Source organism: Diadema antillarum, unplaced genomic scaffold (genome assembly GCF_040938485.1).
Source record: "Diadema antillarum isolate AM-2024a unplaced genomic scaffold, OU_Dant_1.0 scf00000017, whole genome shotgun sequence".
NCBI classification, from domain to species: Eukaryota; Metazoa; Echinodermata; class Echinoidea; order Diadematoida; family Diadematidae; genus Diadema; species Diadema antillarum.
In genome coordinates this window covers 4,936,574-4,958,293 of record NW_027270906.1, presented here as the reverse complement: position 1 = coordinate 4,958,293, position 21,720 = coordinate 4,936,574, and the positions used below count along the sequence as shown (strand labels likewise).

Below are 21,720 nucleotides of genomic sequence, written 5' to 3'. Positions count from 1 at the left end.
GGCTTCAACCCCACCCTTTCCCCCCCCCCCCCCCCCCCCCACCCCCTCCTCTTCGGCGGGGGAGGGCGGGGGAAGATCTCAGGAGATCATTTTAACAAATCAAAATCAAGTTAGGTGAAAATCCGTTAAGATTTTTCAAGAACATACAGAAAATGTGGAAAATCCCCCTCCTCCTCCTCACTTACCCCCCCCCCCCCTATCATGATCAGGGCACCCCTGGATCCGTCATGAAATTTCAGTTACAATGGTGTCTGCATATATAGCAAACGAAGGGGGAATTGAGGTGAGCATGGTGGATGCGATGTCGTGAGGATCCCCGTGGCCCATAGCGACCTTATGAAGCTGGGCGCACCTGGTCACAAAATGGTTGTTGGCCTATTTGTGCCATTTAACCAGTGAGTTAGTGACGAAGTGGCGATCGAAGCAGCGCGCGATGTCAGAATTGCTTTGGGATGTCACAATTACTTCCCTTTACATCGTTTAACAAATATTACGCTATTTGGAATATATTGTTATAAACAGTGATGTCATTTTCCAAATGAAGTGTTAAACAGGCCAACGCTCTGACATAGTAATCGAAAAAAGAATTCTAACATTTTGTAGAATTCTCTTCATATTACTTTTATGTCCTTATCAACGCATGACGGCATCAACTGTCGCTATCAAGCATTCGCGCGGCACCGAAAGTTTTATCATTATTTTTCTGTGGTCGAATAAAACAGCAGATTATATAGGAAACTCTGTGTAATCTGGTGAGGAGAATCCGTCTGAGTATTAAAAAAAAAAAATGTTGTCTGAGTTTTCACGTTCTGGGGCCATTTTAGCGTCCGCTCAAATTCATGACGCAAGGAAAGACACCACACGAAACTTGGCGCCCCATAGAGAACGGCCAAAACAATCGTTGTCAACGTCCGCGTCGCAAATCTAAAGCGCCGAATTGACGATTTAAAGATACCCTACACGACCGTGTCAGCGAGCTCCTCCCACTACCTGTCATGTGACTTTCTCTACGAAACCTAACAGCTCAGCTACTCGTTCATGGTACAATGTACATGTACTTTGTGATGTTACTTTTCAGGTCTACTTTGTGTTTTCGGAACCGAAATCGACCTTAATGTTTTGCATGCTAGCATGCACGCAGCAGGTTCAGCTCGCACCGCTTCACTTTGATTTTTCAGTGGCCAGCCTGAGTACCGTCTTCCCCATTTTATTATTAGATATTGTATACCAAAAGGTTTTAGTCTCGAGGCGGGATGTCCAAACAAACCCTCGATAGTTCATGACTCCGCGAAGGCATCACCACTGCACTGCACTGCACTGTACTGACTGAACACAGTTCACTCGTACAACGGAACGCCAGCCGGCGGGATCGGGCACGCAAATATCACAAGCAATTTGTTATTTAGGCTTAGCATTATCATATGGTAGATTCCACTAATCTTTGCAGTGTCTATCAACTCGGGCTCTGCTCATCTCGGTTCAGACCATCATAGAAGTTCAACAGGAGTGCTGACTGCTGTGCAGATCCGACATCAAAATGCCTTTTGGTCTAAATCCCAGTCAAGTGGCGTTTTACAATGTTGTTATTCTCGGACTGTCTTTCTTGCTGCTCTTCACGGCATTCCAAACATGTGGTATGGTGCAGGTAAGTTTCTACAGCCTAACAGGTTTACAGGGGACATTTAAACTTGATTGGGGCAATCCTAGTCTGTAAAATTAACTTGTCAACGTAATGAAGAAAAAAAAAGCAATAATCAGTATCTGTGAAGGTTGGAGATAATTTGTATGGTATGTTTAATATTCCTAAAGTTTGTTAGATATTCTATCCATCTGATAATAGGTTTGTTGTTCCAAAGCAAAAATTGAAGGTTCATTAATCCGAGAAATATGCAGGGTTCATAACTCTGAAGCTGAAGGTTCATAGGATGAGTACAATTAACAACCTACTGTAGAAGTTAAAACTCTAAATTTAAACATTTTTTTCCCCATTTTGGAATGAACAGATTTACATGTACATGAATCGTGATGTAGACCCCCTATGTCAATTTCCTAGTAATGAACATATAGACACTATACAAAAGTAGGTACCGGTATAACTATACAGAGCACAGTCGCTGTACGTAGGTACGTCGCGACACAGCGTACTTACAGTGTCTGGTCGGGCTATTACCGGTATGGAAACCTCTTCAGAGTATGTGTGTTTCAAAAAAACAAACCTTTCATCCACAATCTGGAATAATGTGCCCTATTTCATCTTCGAAGTGACAAATTTACCAGTAACAACCATCATCCATAAGTTGTGTCATTTGGAGTATGATATGAGCATACTCGTGTAGTTTCAATCACTATTTTATTACCAAAGTCGATTTTTAATGAAATGTTATCAAGTTTGTCATTTTTTTGAAAGTGGCACCATGATTTATTGTGAATTGTAATTTCCCAATGCGATATTCACTTCCAAAAGACTTTGTCAGATATTTGCGTGACCAAACAGTGTAGTGTACAAAGTGCAAGGATGTAAAGCTAAACCACTGTGTATAGTCAGGGAAATGTCAAAATGTGCACGATCCATGCATTTATATAAGAAATACAGTCTTGCCTTATTCAAATTTCACATTCTTGGATGTACTGCTTTTGCTCAAAGAAGTGGGTTACACGTTGCTGAATTCTTGGCATTCATCTATAGACAAAATAACTCCAAAGAATGCTAAGGGTACTGTAATATGTTCAGCTATACGCGCATATATGCATCCCCTAGAATGAATGACACAGAATTTATACGTTCTGCATTATATTTCCTCTCTCTATCAATTTAGGAATCATTTAGTCACTTGCAGACAAAAGATTGTTTGGTGTTTTTTTAGTTCAAATCATTTCAGTGAAAACCCTTCTCGTTATCGCTGTCCCTCTCCTTTATCTCTTCCCCTCCCTCTGTTACTCTTTCTTTTCCCTTTACAGACAGATATATTGAACCATGCAGGCTTACACGGTGTCGGCTACAACAGCCTTGCCATCATATATGCCGTATTTGCATTTGCGAACTGGATAGCGCCCTCTGTGGTGGCCCTACTCGGAGCCAAATGGTCGATGCTTGCCAGTGCTGTGGTCTACACAGGCTTCATCGCTTCATTCTTCCATCCAATGCCAGGGGTGATCTTCGCTCTATCGGCACTCCTTGGAATCGCTGCTGCGGGTATGTGTATTACTGTCAGATATTTGTATGGTTGAATAAATGTCTTGTTCCTTTCTTGTTTATATCTTACTCTGTATCATTCCTTCTGCGAGCAGTTTGTCTATTGTACACAGCATGTCGGCACTTTGATTGTCACATGTTTTGTGTCTCATTGAGGGATTAAAATTGTTAGCTTCATATTTGCACATTGCACAGTTACACACAAAAAAAGAGAGCATTTTCCAATGAATAGGGATATATTGATATATGTACAGAAGTAATATCATCAATACTATCACAAAGAATTGATATACAGACTCTACACTGAGTTCTGCCCATTACCAAAAAAAAAAAAAAAAAAAAAAAAAGGATCCCTAGATCTATATCAGTTTCCGTTTTCATGGTGACCAGATGTGTATTCATATATTTATTATACAGTGAGGTTGTAATATATGGCATGTCATATTTCTAGCAAAATAATCAAAACTCTCATGCAGCACATATGCACACGTGCACACACACACACACACACACACACACACACACACAAATTCCCTTGAGATCTATATCTGGGGTACAAAAATGAAGAACCATCATAATGAAAACTTTTGTCTTCTTTACAGTCATCTGGACAGCTCAAGGGAATTTCCTGACCATGAACTCCAGTCAGGAGACGATGGGTAGGAACAGCGGTCTCTTCTGGGCCATGTTACAGTGCAGTCTGCTGTTCGGCAATCTTTTCTTCTTCCTTGAGATGAGGGGCAAGGATGATATTACCAGTAAGTCGGTGCAGCAGCATTCAAGTAAATAAACCTGTTAAAGATGAGCTGTTTTTGCTATAACAGGCACTCTCCTTAGACACCTGCCCCTTTATACTCGGGGCTAGTCTTGAACAGATTTATAGCAATGCGTGTGTTTCAACTGGACACGTATATCACCTCGCATAACTGCAAAATTTTGTCATGGGTCTGCATCACCTTGTATTTTGCTACTACCCAAACTGTTTCCACTGAGCAACAAAATTATGGTGATGTGGGTGATGTAGGGAAACTTGCAAAATGCGGTGAATGAGGAAGTCGCGTAGTACAATGTCACAGATGAGATCGCACACGCACTGCCTGTTGATCAATGAAATGTGCAAATTCTCCAATAAGAATTTGAAACTATTGATACACTGCAAATATCATTACCTGATCTGTTTCTTCTAAAAATCTTCCCTCGCACCATTGACCATGTAAAAAGGCTGGCAATGGATCACTGTGCATTACCTTGCATCACTCACTACTAACGTTAGGTGGGTTTCTGCTGCAAAAAAATTTGAGGTGTTACCCCGCATCACCTTGCATCACTTTGAATTCTTATCGTTCTGTAGAAACACATCCAATCACTTCTTACATCCCAGAAAACATATTTCTGTAGCTTTGTGCGTTATCTCCCCCCCCCCCCCAATATTTTTTAACGAATCTATACTCTTCGCTGTTAATGTTTCGTAAGAGAGAATGAAATGTTTCATTTGACCCCTTTGTTCTTTTATAGCCTTTTTTTTTTCAGTTGAAGATATTTTCAAGAGTCCCCTGAGTCTTAAATTGCTATTTCAGTATAGACGATTGAAGATCTTGTTTCTGTATCAAATGGGCTATAATGCTATAATTGATAAACTTCCTTCAGCCTTTATGCAGATTGAATGAATATACAATGTATCTATTCCTATAATCTTTCTCCAATACAAGATATGCAACTATTGAAATGCAGAGTTGCCAACGTCTGACAGCAAAATTCCGTAGGACATAATTGCAGCACACTGGCACTGGTCCGATGGTCCCTGACCAGTAAAACTCACTTTCGGACCGGTAACTCTTACAGGAATAGACCAGTAAAAAATGGAAAAACTGAGTAGAAAAAAAAGAGTTAGTGTGCATCCCTGATAAATGTAGAGTGTAATATGGGTGAGATGTGTACATAATTGTCTTACCATTTATTTACAGTTAAATGTGGGGTCTGGGGTAATGTTCAAATGAGAAACTAATTCCTTGTGGCCTCAAGATGACAACCTGCATACAGTAAGCAAATAATCAACGTTGGTGAAGGTGATGGGACAAACTATCACTTCCGAGGCGATCTGGATGTAGCTATCTTTCCGAAGCGCAGCTGAGGAAAGATAGCGTACACATTCAGGTCGCCGAGGAAGTGATAGTTTGTCTCATTGCCTGAAACTAAAAGTTGATTATTTGCTTTATATTCCACATCTAGGGTCCTAGAAATTCCCATTTCATTCCACATCTAAAACAGTTTTAGCTGTCTTTAGGTATCCTTAATAGGGCTTAGGCTATGTGTGCGCATAGATGACAAAACAATGAATTTGCTGCGCGCACCGCACGGCACCGAAGTGAAAGTGCGTTGCACTGTGTACTATCAAGTGACCTAGGTCACATGATAGTCCACAGTGCAACGCACTTTTATTTCGCGTGTACTCGTCTTGTGTTAGGACTGTGTGGAGATCAGCGAAACAAAAGGGACTATCAACATAGAGTGTAACAAACTTTTCTTCTTAGGTGATGTGATGGGCAAAACTACGCTTCATCACGTGATCAGCTCTGGACCAATCCTATTGTAACATTCTTAGTATGTGGAATATAATAATTGATATCTATACTGGGAGACTAACGGGAATACGAGCATTACTTCCACAATGAATAATTGAATGTCTTCAGCCTTACTGCAAAAGTGCAGTTTGCCGAGTATCTGATGTTATATGAATGCTTTTCAGAGTGCATGAGCTCTCCATTCTGCTGAGCAAACCAGGTCAATGTGAGATATTTTGATTGTCGTTATCCATTTAGCCAAGGTGCGAGTCACTGTGTTCATTGTCTTGACTGCCGTGAGCGGAGCTGGAGTGCTGACGTTTCTTCTCCTCGTGAAACCTCCGGAGGAGATGCAGGGACCAGCCACCATCCAGGAGTTTGAGTAAGCAAGCAGCTCTACTTGAGATTTGCAATTGAAGACCTGAATATAAGAACGACTCAAGTCCAATTTTTGGCCAAATTCAGTTTGATATGGGAAATTGTAGCTTATGCATGGACTTATCTTGTGTATAAATGATGAATCTTAATTACCCCCGGAAGTGCCTGAAATTAATGAGTTAAATCTTATATTAATGTAAGAATGAAGGACTTGGGTCATTCTTACATTCATATAATAGCGCCCTCTCTCATCCTTCTCTCATCTCTATAGCAGAATATCATGTATATGAATCAAAGAACGACCCAAGTCCACCACACAAAATGGCCTCTCCACAATTAATGCAAATGTTAATTGTCATAATAATATTAATGTTCTAATTTGTATATACAATGTTGCCTTCCCATCACAGTTAAATAGAATATTATTGGACAAATAAAAAAAGATATGAAGTTTTTTTTAGTTGACTCGAAATGGTCTACCATGGACTTCGGTCGTTGTTATATTCATATACTCATTACCAATGGTGGAACTGATAAATATTTGGAAAATATTCTGTACTAACTTTTCTCACTCTGTGACGTGTCTCTAATTGCCTTTGCTTGGTGGCATTGCTTCAGGTTTTGTGTTCTTGGGTTGTCCATCTACCTATCCTGCAATTATAAGCAACCCTATCCTGAATCGGAACACTTTGCAGAAATATATATTTCCATTCAACAATAAAGTCATAAGAAATTCATGCTTTGTGCATCATCTCTTTTGTTTATTATCTCTGAACATGAGACTTCCTCCTTACTTCAGAAGCCTAGGTGCAGCCATATATCATGATATTCAGACATATACTGTAAAAATATTGCCATAATTACTCAGGGTACTCACTGTAATTTTTACACATCTCCCCAATAGACCCTATCACTCTTATTATCCCAGTGTTACCAGGTACCCAGTTATGTGCACCTGGGTCAAGAGGTAGTGTGTACATTGTGGGCAAAGCATCCATCCTGTCCTAGGACGAATGTCCCAGGCGTGATTTGAACCCCAGACCGTCTGCTTACAAATCCAGCGCCTTATCCACAATACCACAGAACTCCTATTTGTGTCCGTTTGTCTGGTGCTACGGTGTTGACGATGACTGAACCACCCCCCCCCCCCTTAATGCTCCTCCAACCCCCGACCCTTCCCCTGCCATTCATCTCCATCTATCTCTCCTTAAAGGGGAAGGCTAGTAACTGATCAGTGGGAATCAGTGGAAATGCTGGGAGATGATTGTTCCAATCCTTATGGGATTCATTCAAGAGTTCATTGTATAGTTTATCTATTGTTGTGTGAAAATGATTTGCTTCAGAATGGTCTCATATTCAAGTAATGTGCAGTTTAATGCTTCCAGGTTAGCGTCCCTGGTCAGTGACGGAGCATTAATCTGCACATTACTTGAATATGAGATCGTTCTGAAGCAAATCATTTTCACACAACAATAGATATACAATGAACTCTTGAATGAATCCCATAAGGATTGGAACAATCATCTCCCAGCATTTCCACTGATTCCCACTGATCAGTTACTAGCCTTCCCCTTTAAAGGGGATGGCTAGCAACTGATCAGTAGGAATCAGTGGGAATGCTGGGGGATGATTGTTCCAATCCTTGTGGGATTCATTTAAGAGTGCATTATATATATCTATTGTTGTGTGAAAATTATTTACTTCAGAATGGTCTCATATTCAAGTAATGTGCAGTTTAATGTTTCCAGGTTAGCATGCCTGTACAGTGACAGGGCATTGCACTGCACATTACTTGACTATGAGACCATTCTGGAGCAAATGATTTTCACACAACAGTAGATATGTAATTTACTCTTAAATGAATCCCACAAGGATTGGAACAGTCATCCCCCAGCATTCCCACTGATTCCCACTGATCAGTTACTAGCCATCCCCTTTAAAACCGGTCTCTCCTCCTCCTCCTCCTCCTCCTCCTGCAGAGAGTCATCTGAGAGCAGGGCAAACCTCCGGGATGCCCTGAGGGCTTTTGGTAAGTAGATGACACCAGCTGATGGTGGGCTCTTGCTACCTGATGCCACAAGATTTTCTTTGTCATCCTGGACCATTTTTCCATGAATCTTAGTCAAATTACTACCTAGAAAAAAAAAAAAAAGAATCTCAGCCATATTACTACTTTAAAAAGAGATGAAAAAAAAAAAAGATAAAAAGTGACGTGGGTAGATAGAGAGTTGAGAAGTATTCATGAATGCTAATGACAATGTATCCTAAACTAGATCTTTTTGTATCATTAGTTTGTATCATTTTGTATCATTTTGTATCATTATTAGTTTTGTATCATTAGTTTTGTATCGTTAGTTTTGTATCATTGTTATGTTAATGTGCGCGGAATGAATGACCGTGTCTCATTGTGAATAATTTATGTATGCGGAATCGCCCCACTTTATTATATAGGACTCACTGGATTACAAAATAATGCAAATGTTTGTTAAAATTCAATAGGTATGTTAAATGCCGTCAAGAGAAAAGTGTATCATGTATGTACTACACTTGGCCGAGTTTTCTTCTTCTTCTTCTTCGTCTTCTTCTTCATGCTATTTTACTTTTCTCCTTTTTTCTTTCTATGTCTCCATTTTCTCTACTCCTAATCTTTCTGGTCTCATTTCTTATCCTTTTGCCTGCTTATACAATATTTTTCACACTTTGAATATGTGTAGGATTCTGTCAAAGTTATGTGTATTTATGTTCGTAAATCTTCTGTAACATTGTGTGATATTTATGTATATGCCCTGCTTATTCTGTTCATCCAGTTATGTCCTGGGCTTTTATGTTTTGTATTTATGTATTCCTTTGTTCGATTTGTATATCAATAAAGTGATGAAATATAATAATTTTTCAGACTGACTTTTGAGTATAGTGGAGTTACTGACTTCAGGGTTCAATTCTCTCTTCCCAAGGCACTTGGTAGTGTTTATTGTAGTGGAGTGATTGATCAGAAATAACAATTCAGTACTTTTGATATGCCATTTAAAGCAGTGTTGAATGGAAAGATGAAATCAGCAGAAGTTAAACATGATGAAAGGACTCCTAGATATTCATCCATTTCATATCATTTTCATTTTAAACAGTGCGGTCAGTGAAGCTGCTCTTTACCAAAGAGATGCTAATGCTGAGCATCACAAACTTCTACACAGGTGAGGAATTTCTTTTCTTCTGTCCCTTGTACAACAACGGAAATGATTTGTATGGAATACTCCAACACTAAACCTATAGAAATCTATGAGCAGTCCTTAGAGCTCTCGGTGTGTGGTTGCATACTGACTCTGACTCCATACAGATCGTACACAGGATGAAACTATGCATCAGTTCTTCATCTTGCTGAAAACATTGATGTCTCTAGTCCACAGTAATAATAAAAAGTTGACCTCATTTCTAATACTCCTTTTTATGCCTCCGCCAACGAAGTGGCCGGAGGCATTATGTTTTCGGGTCGTCCTTCCGTCCGTCCGTACGTACACCCGTCTGTACGTACGTACGTCTGTCCCGGTTTTTTTTGGTCGATATCTCAAGAACCGTGTGGTGGTTTTACATCAAACTTGGTATGAGGGTATATCCTGGGGGGATAATACTTTGTTTGGATTTTAGGGTCATGGGATCAAAGGTCAAAGGTCACAGCTTATTTTTTTGAAAAAAAAGGTTGAAATGTCATGTTTTTCGCCATATCTCGCAAATGGTTCAAGGTATCTTCATGGAACTTAGTAGATATGCATGTACCGATGGGCAGTGATTATCTAGGGAAGTTGGGGGTCATGGGTCAAAGGTCAAAGGTCAACTCCTCAAAATATCACTACTTTCCTTATATTTATGCAATGCCTGAAGGATTTTTTTTAAAACTTGATGTATGCATGTATTACCCAATATATATTCTGTGGGAAGTTTCTTGCCAAAAGGTCAAAGGTCAAGTGAAAGTGTTAAATTGCATTTTTTCCCTCCATATCTCGAAAGTAACTCAAGGTATCATCATGAAACTTACTTATAATGCATGTTCTACCTAACAGTGATTCTCTTTGGAACTGTGAAGTCAAAGGTCAAATAGATCATGCTATTTTACCATTTGATACTGAAATTATACTTTTTCTCAATACCTTGAAAATTACTCAATGCATAAACTTATAAAAGGGTCAAGAGTCAAGTAAAAATCATCAGTTCCCCAAATACCTGCACTCTGACGTTTTAATCATTCATCCAATTGAACCTAGTTCTAGGAAAGTGAACATTCAGCACATTTGTGGCAAACCTGTCATTTTAATATTTTGCCAATTGTGTGAAACTGTCATCACACATTGTCAAGACATTGTACTATAGACCTATTAGGAGAACCATGCATTATGGTGGAGGCGGCATACCAATTTCTAGTTATTTCTCTTTTCATAGATTATTGAATATGCCAGGTTTTGTTCCCATAACATAATCCTGTCATGATCATAGGCATGGCAGAAATTGCTATTGTCATCACCAGCCAAGTGTTTGTTTGTGTGTGTGTGTGTGTGAGCATATAAATATTACTCGGAGGTATTGACAAAAGAAAATTCTCTGACTTGCCCAAATGGGCATGTAGGCAAGGGCTTCATACCTTTAACAAACTAGTTTCCAGTCACTTCACTTGTCCTAGGCAAATAGGTATGCAACAACTTGGTTTGTATGTGTACCAGACAGCTCACTGTGATTCATGTGGTATCTCAAAAGAACATATTTCCAATTCTCGCTATCGCCAATGACGTAAAAGACTCCTGCGCAAGCTAAAGAGCTCTGTCACAGGTGCACTGTGGGATTCCTCGGTCCCTTGTTCGCTTCTGGTTGTCTCACGTGAGTCGCAGTTCCCATACGATTCAATGGAGTTCTTTGTCTGCTTTTCCGTCGTTTGCCCTTTTTTTCTTGGCTATAATTCAGCCTAAAAGAGTTGAAAGTGTCTAAGCTTTTGCGGTCACTAGAGTCATGGTTTGCTACTGCAAAGCTTCAATGTGCTAGTCACATGATGGAAAGCGAAGAAATCTTCAACAAAAAATAGCTCTTTCTAAAGACAGAGCGTGTTGTAAGTGCATGTGCAGCCAAACCCGGGGCAAGTTTGTCCCATGAGCTATCCCATAATGCACCTGAGACGCTGCTCTGTGCATGGCACCTACGTATTGGCGATACCCTCAATTGAAGTGACAAATCCGAGATAGTTTATAAATATATTCCCATTCTTCAAATACAGTATTTCCTTTACTATCTAATAAGGAAAAGACATGAACTGGTTCTGTTTTTTTGTTCCTCCCACCATTTTTTTGTCACAAGGCATCGAGTTGACCTTCTTCAGTGGAGTTTATGGCACGGCCATCAGCAACACACATATGTTTGGTTATAACTCAAATAGCTACATCGGAATCAGCGGCATGCTTATTGGAGCAGGAGAAATTGTAGGTGAGTGGTGGAAAATATTTTCTCAAAAATATCATTGTGGAATGAAAAGAAAGTCACATGTTCTAGCCCAGGAATATAAAATTCCCCCTGCCTGGAACTAGTATCAGCTCCTTTCACATGTCTTATAATTAAACAGATGATGGGAAAATCTACAGATATGAATATTCCCCTTTGATATATCTTGAGCTTACAGCTGAAGATCCTCAAAATGTTTGAATATAAATACAGTGGACTCTCATTATAACGAAGTCTTCAGGACCAGCACTAACTGTTCTCTTTCATTACATCAAAATTTCATTATAACCGAACAAATAAACAGTAGAAATACATAGAGCGGATGATGTTGCAAAATGAATTTTTGCTTTGTTGTAACTGGAATTTCGTTATAACAATGTTCGTTAAAATGGGAGTGCACTACCCTCAGAGAGTAAGATATACAATCTGTACGATGTAGTGTGTGGTTGCAGCATATGCCGGTACATGTGTACACTTGGAAACAGTTTCTTTCAGGTTAAATGTCAAAACGCATAAAGGAAACTGTCCTCTAGCTCTGAGGGTGTAAAGTCAAAATAAAATGCTATTGACCGATTCTGTGAGGCGGTTTGTGTATTATCGGCATGGGCAGCGCCATTGCTGCGGTGTCCCGGGTGAACCCCCCTCCTCTCCCCCACCCACCTCCCTACATTAGCACGCGCACGGAATGAAAAACTGATGCATGGTTGTTTTAGCCAATGGGCGTCTCGTACTGAGTGCGCGAATGCTTGCTTAGTGCGCGAACCTTTGTTGCAAGTGCGCAATAAACGTGTTGCCCGGGGGGGGGTGGGGGAGAGCAGATGGGGTTGGCTGAGACACCGCAATTTGAGCTAATGTCTGCGCCCTGTGCCACAAATTGTCTGCTGCCCTCAACGAACCTGAATCGGTCAATAAAAGGACACATCTTGTGTTTGTTTGCTGGTGATTGCTACATGCTTTCAATGATGTCATCTGTAGACTGGATTCATTGAAATAATGCAAAGAAGGTGAAAAGAAGATTGAATGAAATTAGGCATGAGACATACTGATGTGTTTTCTCGTCTGCCAGGCGGTCTGCTGTTTGGAATACTGGGAAAGAAAACCATCAAGTACGGCAGGGATCCCATCATACTCCTTGGATACATGGTTCACATGGTGGCATTCTACCTCATCTTCTACAACATGCCAGAGGTGTCGCCTCTTCAGGAAACCAACGATAATTCCTACATGAATCCACCACTGTACGTTTACTGCTGCAAACACACACTTAACAAACATTCTTGTCCTTGTATTCGCAGCTGTGTAGTATTGCGACAAAAATAGATGTGGTCCGACCAGCCTCCAAAATGCCCTCAATTTTTTTTTTTTTCTAAATATAAGGTGGCTTACCTCAGGTATTTTTTTTTTCAAAGATAATCCTCAATGCAAAATGCCCTCCAAAGAAGTAAGATATTTTCTAGGGCTAAATGGTGTCACACTTTGCAGTGCCATTGTGTTGCTTAAAGATTTGCATGGTGAAATGATTAGGGGGAAAGGTTTTGTGCTACCACAGACCTTTCTCCCTCATTTGTAGCGGTTGTTGCTAATTCTAGGTTGTGGTATGCAGTGCTTTACGCTTCGAAGTACCAGTACTTAGCAGTGGCCTCTCTGCCAGCATTAGGAATATGTACATGACCAGTTTGTACCAGATGTCATTTCTGTTGACTTTTCTGTCAAGTTACTCAAGATATCTCAAGCGGGAGTGTGAGAAAACTTTCTTTGTCCACCGTAATCTAGCGATGATTCAAGTGGCTGACTTTTTTTTTTGGGGGGGGGGGGGGGAGGGGGGTGGGGAGATACCTCAGCTTTATGAATTTCAACAAGATTGTCCTCCATTGATGATGTCATTCTGTGTTGTATGAAGCAAAGCCACGGCTTATTATACTCTGCCGAGGGCAAAGTGTGTATAAACTTGATCTCCTGAAGCACACTAAAGCCATAGTGGTCAAGGCAACTTAACGCCCTTCTGATACTCGCCTTACAATATCTCTTTAGGTTTTTTTTTTGTGCCATGATATAATGACAAACCAGATATAACAAGGTAATTGTCATAGTTTTTAGGTCCTTGTTATAACAAGACTCCTCTGTACCTGAGTCAAAATATTCTCAGTAATTAACTCACCCTGAAGCATTCATATCCGAGAAACACCAGAAGCATTTCATCCTATATCTTTACCGCTCTTCCAACCAACAGAGTGGAAGTTGCCTTCGCATGTTCATTCCTGCTTGGGTTTGGCGACGCTTGCTTCAACACCCAGATCTACTCACTGCTTGGAAGCTACTTCATGTCTGACAGTGCATCAGCTTTTGCTCTCTTCAAATTCATTCAGGTAGGTGGTGGAGATAACAATTCTCCCTATCGCATATAGCCGATATCAAGCAATATCACCTTGCGATACCGATATCTGATCGATCGCTCTTGGGACATACACTTCCGGTTTTTGCGGTTCACCCAGGTCGCGTCCTTCATCTATAGATATTTTCCATAATTTTGTTGTTTTTGCATCACCGGCCCCAGCATTCATGGGCCGCTTTGCGGAAGAATCCCATTCAGAGTAAAGTTACAGATTAGAAAATAACTCTATTATTCAACAGATTATAAGACTGAATTTAATACAAACTGTGGGATACTAGTACTTCGGCGTTCAATGTGCATAAAAGCGTACATTTACACATCGCGCGTTCATAACCGGAAATTTATATCCCAAGAATTAAAGGTAACAAAATTAGAGCGCCACACGCGTTCAGATTCAGAGAGCTATATGCGATAGGGAGAATTCTGTCCAATGATTATAAACCTTCACCATAATTTATACTCTCATAATGTTGTTACCTTCGCCAAGGAAGGAGGTTATGTTATGTTTTCATTACTCCAAGTTTCTTTGTTTGTTTGTGCGTGCATGTGCAAAATAACTCAAAAAGTTGCAAAGAGATGTGAATGAAACTTGGGGGAAAGGTTGAGAATGACACAAGGAACAGATGATCAAGTTTTTGTAGTGATCTGGAAATTTTTATGGATTTTATGAAGGATTTTTTTATATTTTGGCAGGTAAGGTCAATGAATGAATTCAAGCTTCACATTTTTAAGATTTTTTATTTGCGCACTAAAGTGCGTGCTCTAGTTTCTGCTAAGAGCAAGGCACACTGCACAGCTTAAAGTTGATGACGTAGTGAAGGGCTTCCATATTGGGAAATCGGGCGATTTTCAGCATGCATAGGTATGGGTGGAAATCGCTGATATCTATGGAAGAACAATATGAGTGGTGGAAATGAGCTGCTTGGCAGAGGTCTGCACTTTCAGAGTGCCTGTCTAGTTTCTGTTATGGCAGTAGTTCAAGGGGTTTCAGCTTTCTAGATATAGGCTTAGCTTTCTAGATACAGGCTTATGTATGATGATGCAAGGTACTTTAGGGGAGGGGGAAGGTAAAAGATGAATGGCAATGTAACCCATGAATGTTTGACTAAAATACCCTGAAGATCGTCAAGGAATAAGCTCTGTTTCATATCTGTGGAATGTATTATTTGATTTTATTGCTTGGTTGGGGAAGAGATAATGATGCATCTTTGATGGGATGAGGAAAGCATTTGCAATTGCATTTGCAATGTACCAGGGTACTGAACAATGGGCAGTCAGACACAAATGCAAGTATCATGCCTGTAGCACCCAGAGATTTTACATTTGGAAAAAGGCCCATTTTTATACCCCCGCCAAACGAAGTTTGAAGGGGGTATATAGGAATCAGCGGGACGGTCGGACGGTCGGTGCCGGTCGGTCCATTGCAAATCTTGCCGTCGAGAACTACTTCCTCAGTTTTCAACCGATTCCCATAAAACTTGGCACAGATGTGTGCCTTGGGTTGTAGATGTGCAAGACGTATTTTTTTGACAGTACCCACAAGTACGTTGCCATGGGTAACGGCATATTTATGGGCAAAAAATGGGTACAAATCTTGCGTCGCGAACTCCTCCCACAGTTTTTGATCAATTCTTATGAAAATTAGGTACAGATGTTCATCTGAATATGTTAATGTGCCAAGAAACATATTTCCGCAGTGGCAAAAAGTGCGTTACCATGGTAACGGCATGTTATTGGTAAAATATAGGGCAGAATGCTTCATGGCAAAACTGCTTCATCAGTGTTCTTCCAATTCTCATGGAATTCATATTGAATGTTTGTCTTAGGATATAGGTCAGCATGACACATTTCTTGACAGTGACAAAAAGTATGTTGCCATGGTAACAGCTCACATATTATGAGCCAAAATGATGGAAAATTTTGTGTTGCAAAACTACTTCCTCAGTTTTTGCCCAATTTCCATGAAACTTGGTACAGATGTGTGCATTTGGTTGTAGATGTGCAAGACGCATTTTTTGACAGTACCCGAAAGTACGTTGCCATGGTAACGGCATATTAATGGCAGAAGATCAAGGAAAGATCTTGCGGATTTAAGTACTTCCTCAGTTTTTTTGACCAAAGCTTATGAAATGTGGCACACACCTTGATCTTGGTGGGAAGATGTGGAAGGACATATTTTTCGGACGTGTCGGAAGCTGCGTTGCCATGGTAATGGCATATAAATGGCAGATGATCAAGGAAAGATCTTGCGGATTGAAATGTGGCACACACATTGGTCTTGGTGGGAAGATGTGCAAGACATATTTTTTTGATGTGTCGGAAGCTGCGTTGCCATGGTAACGGCATATTAATGGCGGAAGATCAAGGAAAGATCTTGTGGATTGAACTACTTCCTCAGTTTTTGACAAAAGCTTATGAAATGTGGCACACACAATAGTCTTGGTGGGAAGATGTGCAAGACATATTTTTCGGACGTGTCGGAAGCTGCGTTGCCATGGTAACGGCATTTAAATGGCAGAAGATCAAGGAAAGATCATTCCTTGGGTAAGACTGTCATCACGGGGCGGGGGTATTAATCACCTTAAGTGATATTTCTAGTTGTATTTGCTCCGGCAAGTGAAGGATGACAATAATTAAATTTTTGTTTTCTTTTGGTTTTTTTCTCCCTGCTCTCCTCTATATTTCTGTTTTTTGCTCTCTTTCTCTTCTCTTTCTCACACTTTCCTTTTCATCCTCACATCTTTCTCTTTTCATCTGACTACTTATCTATCCATCTATCCACACATCTATCCATCTTTGTATTTATCTGTCTGCCCATTGATCCATCTATCGATCTATCTCTCATTCTGTCAATCCATCTATCTATCTGTCTTTCCATCTATCAATCATCTATCCATCTATTGCACCATCTTTCCATCTGTCAATCCATCTGTCCACATATTTGTCAATCCATATATCTATTTGTCTATCTGTATCTGTCTATCCATCTATCTCTCAAACCATCTATCAATTCATCTACCCATCTATCTATCTATTAATCTATCTATCTATCTATCTGTCCATCTATCTATCTATCCGTCCATCTATCTTTCTGTTCATTGACTCCTCCAGTCTTCGGCAGCAGCCATTGCCTTTGCCTACAGCAACCACCTGCACCTCCAGTGGCAGCTGCTGGCCCTGGTCCTCACCGGAACAATGGGGGCGCTCTCCTTCTTCTACGTGGAGCACCATCCTCCGCAGAATGAGATCTGATATGAGGCCCTGCCACTCAGCGATGACCTCGATGCCGCCAAGCTGGACGACGACGCTGTATAGGCCATCACTTCCAAGGGCAGGATTGACGAAAATTTAAAAATTTTGATGAGATGGCATGTCTGCACGGCTTTCTTGGTTGGAGATGACTGTGAATGGTAGTAATTTTGACACAAGAGTAGAATGAGACTTGATGGATATGATCACTTTTTTGGTGTGAGCCAAGATGTTGGTAAAATAAGCATTAAAGAGCTCATGGTGGATTCCAATTTCCTGGGAAAGGGAAACCTCTTCATAATTTCATAGAGAACACGCAAAGGAGGATCTACTGCAGATACATCCTCCACAAGTCAGTGTGCTTTATATATGTCATCACACAAATTAAATGTTAGTGTGTTTATATGTATATATACATACACTGATTAAAAATCAATTTTGATATTAAACTGACAAATTGTGCAAGCAGTCATCCATGTTGCTTTTGTTAATCCACCATGATGATACAAAGCTGTTTGATCATTACAGTATTGATCAGATCAGGAACATGCCGTGTAGAATGGTTTTGGACTTACGCATTTCAGAGTTCACCAAGAGTTTTTCATGGAGACTCTTCAATCCATGGGTACGACTTTCAAAATGCCAGTCAAACAGAGAAAAATGATATTTCCAACTCATGCTAACTGTACAGCTGCCCGGCAGTAAATATGATTTTCAAGTGTGCAATAAAGAGTGAAATAAATGTTGATAAAAAATTGTGCAGACATGCCATCTGTGTAGCAAAACCCAAATGAGCTATTAAAATGAAAACTTATTTTTTTACATTTCTTGCAGATGTTGCAAGGTATTTTGATACTGATACAGATTTATGTGTATGTATATGAATTTCAGAACAAATAACCCTATACACCCTACTTCGTCGACTTCTTTATTATGCCCCATTGCTGCACGCTGCCTTGCAAACTTTAAATGAAACCCATGTTCAAATATGTTGCATTCAAATATTAGCTGCCTGTAGAATGTCGTCTCATGCACGTAGCCAGAGAATAAGTATGGAATGCTTGATAAGACAAACAGGTCATCTCTCTTATAAAAAGCTGCTCTGTATTGGCCTGTCAGGACAATATTGAAATCAATGTCTTTTCAATAATAGGCGCGGTCGCACTACGCAAACACTACACGATATTTTGCTTTGAATGGTTTGGGTAGTAGGATCGCAAAACTTCTCGCAAAACTGCCTGCATACACTTATAATGTTTCTCACTCCTTGTCAAACTACGGGAAGTTTTGTGCTGTGTGGCCGTGCATGACTGAAATTTCGAAAAGATTGTGATGCCATGTTAGATCCATTCTTTTTGTTTACGCTCATTGAACATTGTTTTGTATGCTCTGGCGCATTTTCTGTTGTTGTTTTTTTTTTCTGCAAGAAACCTTAGGTACAGGTAGTTTGCTATCACTGTGCAGACAGTTTGTTGCTCAGTGAAGAAAGGCACATTGTGAAAATTTCAATTAAAAAAAGCAAACGAAACAGACATGTATACGATAATGAGTTGTGGGCAAATCAAGTTAGGACAACGAAGAGCTCCTAAAGTGTGGTCACATATTCTTTCTAACCTCGCACCATAAGGATCATCAGTTGATGCAGTGTCATATAGCAAGAATGCAATCTTAAAAAATGAATGAACTTCCGTGTATTATTATAATCTCCGTGGTTATGGTTTTCTGTGATATCCTACATGGGTACAAACCCACTCTGATATACTAGTATATCAAAGAGACACAATACAGTCTAGGTGTTGTTTTGACTGCGTATGTGGGCAAATCTGTCTATCATCTACTTAAAAACCAGAAATTGTGTGCATGTACATTTAGCTTTTCAAAAGTAATATGCATGCAAAAGTTTTTGTCTACACCCTGTACATGTAGTATACTCACTGTTTTTCCTTTTCCATGGTCAGCAATTTGCTAAGGTTTTATGCCACAAAAAATTCCATTGGCTTCAATTTGCAAAAGCATTGCCTTGAATGTTTCTGCTTGTATCGTACTGTAAAAGTGGAAATTTTCGAGGTGTTGAAATTTGCGCGCATATCGTGCAACCAGAAACTAGCGCGAAAATAAAAGCACACAAATATTTTTGCTTGCCATATGTTTCTGTACTTGGTGTCTTGATTCTACGGAATACCCGGCCAAGTGTGAAAAATATCCACTTGGACAGTATATTGTCTTACTGCAAGCTGTTGGGTGTGGTCCAAAGTTAACTATGTAGTCGTGTTGAATTATTACATGGGCACTTATGGTGAGATTTTGGCTGTAGTGTGCTAATTCTAGTCCCCCAAGAGACTGCCAGCGCTGAAGTAGCACCCCCTCTCTCTCTTTGCCAAGGTGTCCCTGTGCAAGATTATTGATTATACTTGAGTGCAGTACCCAGCCTAAGCAGACTATGTAGTCAGTGGCGGACCAAGGGGGAGCGCAGCGGGTGCGCCCCTCCCTTTATTTATTTATTTTGTTGTTGTTAAAGCAAAAGAAATAACAAGAAAAATGAGGGGGGGGGGGGGCAGTGTGCCACCCCCTTATAATGTTGCATAGGAACCCCTCTTTACAGAATTCCTGGATCTGCCCCTTGTGGTTGTTGGGAACATGCTACTATAGAGTTTCAGGACATTACAAAACAAAATGTCACACCTTTTTCCAGTGCTGTATTTTAGTTGGGGATGCAGCAGGCAGCAATGTATAGAAAGCTACAACAAATAAAGTAAGGTGAAGCAGGCAAGTGTAAATTGATTACACATGTGCAGTGGAGGTACAATGTATCTACGTGTAGTACCATGTGTGCATTTTACATGTGTGCTTGTTGGATATTGAGTATGATCTATATGAGAATAATCTGCCAGTCCTAAAAACCTATTAACAGGGCAGTTTGCATGAATGATATAAGATCATTTCATCTTCAAGGTCGTGAAGATGTTACCAGCAGTTGGATCTATAAAGAGTGCAAATTTCGCAGCAACCCTTTTGTTCATCCAACTCAATAAGTCTGAGAGGTAGTTAGTACATCCACATGATACTTCTGTGAAAAGTGGAATGGCTGCCCTATAACAGAGGCATCGACTGAAATTAAATCTGTCATACACAAGAAATATATTGATCTCATCAGTTCTTATGACTGAAACACACCCAGATGGAACCCCCAAAGAAACAACTACGACAAAATGGAGGCAATATACACTCTTAATATCTTGCCTGTATTCTCGGTACAAACTTATCATGTGAGCAAAGTTCTTGGAATGAACTGTCTTCTGTCTCCGCACCTTTAAATGCCGCTAGGAGTGTATGCCAAGAAATCACTGCAGGTACCCACAGACTTAATGTAGAATGTGTTTACATTGTTGCAACAGCTTTGCAAAATCCCTCTTAAGTGATTGGAATGGTCAAGTGCTGTCACCAATTTAACTCACATTTGATATACACTGTATTCACCTCCAGCTTCAGAGCTATCAGCTATTATAGTCATTTCATCATGCAATGTATCAGGCTTTGAATGAAAAGTATTCTAAGGAGGAAACTGACAAGAATTCTCCTTGAATACTTCCAAGAATTTACTCAAAACAGATTTATTCAGGTGTTCATAGTATTTAAGCCGTTTGTTAAAGAAAAAGCCTTTTGATAACAACAGCAAAGCGCTTCATTGCACACAACATGACATTTGTATTTTTTGTTGCTTGGGTTTTTATATTTCAGTAAAAATAGAGATGAATGGGTGGTATATGTATCAATGTATCAACAAGCAAGGAGATACAAGGGATGATTGACTTTCATAACCAATTGATGTTGCAAAATTGAAATTGTTGGAAAAACATATCTGCATTATTTCTATATTTTGTTCAGTGATGAGGCATCACACAGCCGGGTGACATGATTTCTGTATAAAGCCTTTGCCACTCTCTTTATGCCAAATATTGTTAGCTTTGTTGGCTGATGTCTTTCTTGAATGAAATGAAATTAAAAGTGGACAGAATTGCTGATCTATTTCATGTAAAATATTCTGAATTGTAATTTGTTATTTGTTTGTTATATTCGTGATGTGGAAAAGGGATGATCTGAATCAGACTTTGTAGTGGTGACTTCCAGACTTCCAGCAACAAGGAATTGTAAAAGGAAAGACATTATTTAGATATACATGTACATGTATTCTCACAGTATTACGATTATACACGTAGGTTCATAAGTTCATTATTCCAAAGGATTGTTGATCGGAAAATGAAGAGTTTTACTGGTTTGAAGGTTTGTTAGTCCAGAAATGGAAAAAACACAACAAAAAACGTATATTACTTTGAAAGTTTCTTAATATGAAAACAAAAAAAGGTTTGTACTGTAATTCAAAAAATTTGTTCAGGATAGTACGCACTTTCTTTTTATTTTTGGATTAATAAACCTTTGGAAGTACAAACCTCATTTCATTTTTGGGATTAACA

At 39.8% G+C, this 21,720-nt stretch overlaps 1 protein-coding gene across 1 annotated transcript; it reads left to right on the top strand.

The window, feature by feature from the left end:
• Positions 1 to 1,505: 1,505 nt before the first annotated feature.
• Positions 1,506 to 21,150, top strand: LOC139725917 (UNC93-like protein MFSD11). The gene is made up of 10 exons (XM_071636999.1): positions 1,506 to 1,645; positions 2,959 to 3,193; positions 3,796 to 3,951; positions 6,013 to 6,136; positions 8,112 to 8,161; positions 9,258 to 9,323; positions 11,467 to 11,592; positions 12,674 to 12,845; positions 13,838 to 13,973; positions 17,111 to 21,150. Exons 1-10 carry the CDS (start codon positions 1,538 to 1,540, stop codon positions 17,249 to 17,251), a joined length of 1,314 nt encoding a protein of 437 aa, XP_071493100.1. The 5' UTR covers positions 1,506 to 1,537; the 3' UTR covers positions 17,252 to 21,150.
• Positions 21,151 to 21,720: the final 570 nt, after the last annotated feature.

Bases quoted from the DNA above. Each gene is read 5' to 3' on its own strand.
- LOC139725917 (XM_071636999.1), top strand. From the start codon at position 1,538: ATGCCTTTTGGTCTAAATCCCAGTCAAGTGGCGTTTTACAATGTTGTT. The intron at 1,646-2,958 runs GTAAGTTTCTAC...TTCCCTTTACAG, and splicing joins AAACATGTGGTATGGTGCAG to ACAGATATATTGAACCATGC. The intron at 12,846-13,837 runs GTACGTTTACTG...TCCAACCAACAG, and splicing joins TCCTACATGAATCCACCACT to AGTGGAAGTTGCCTTCGCAT.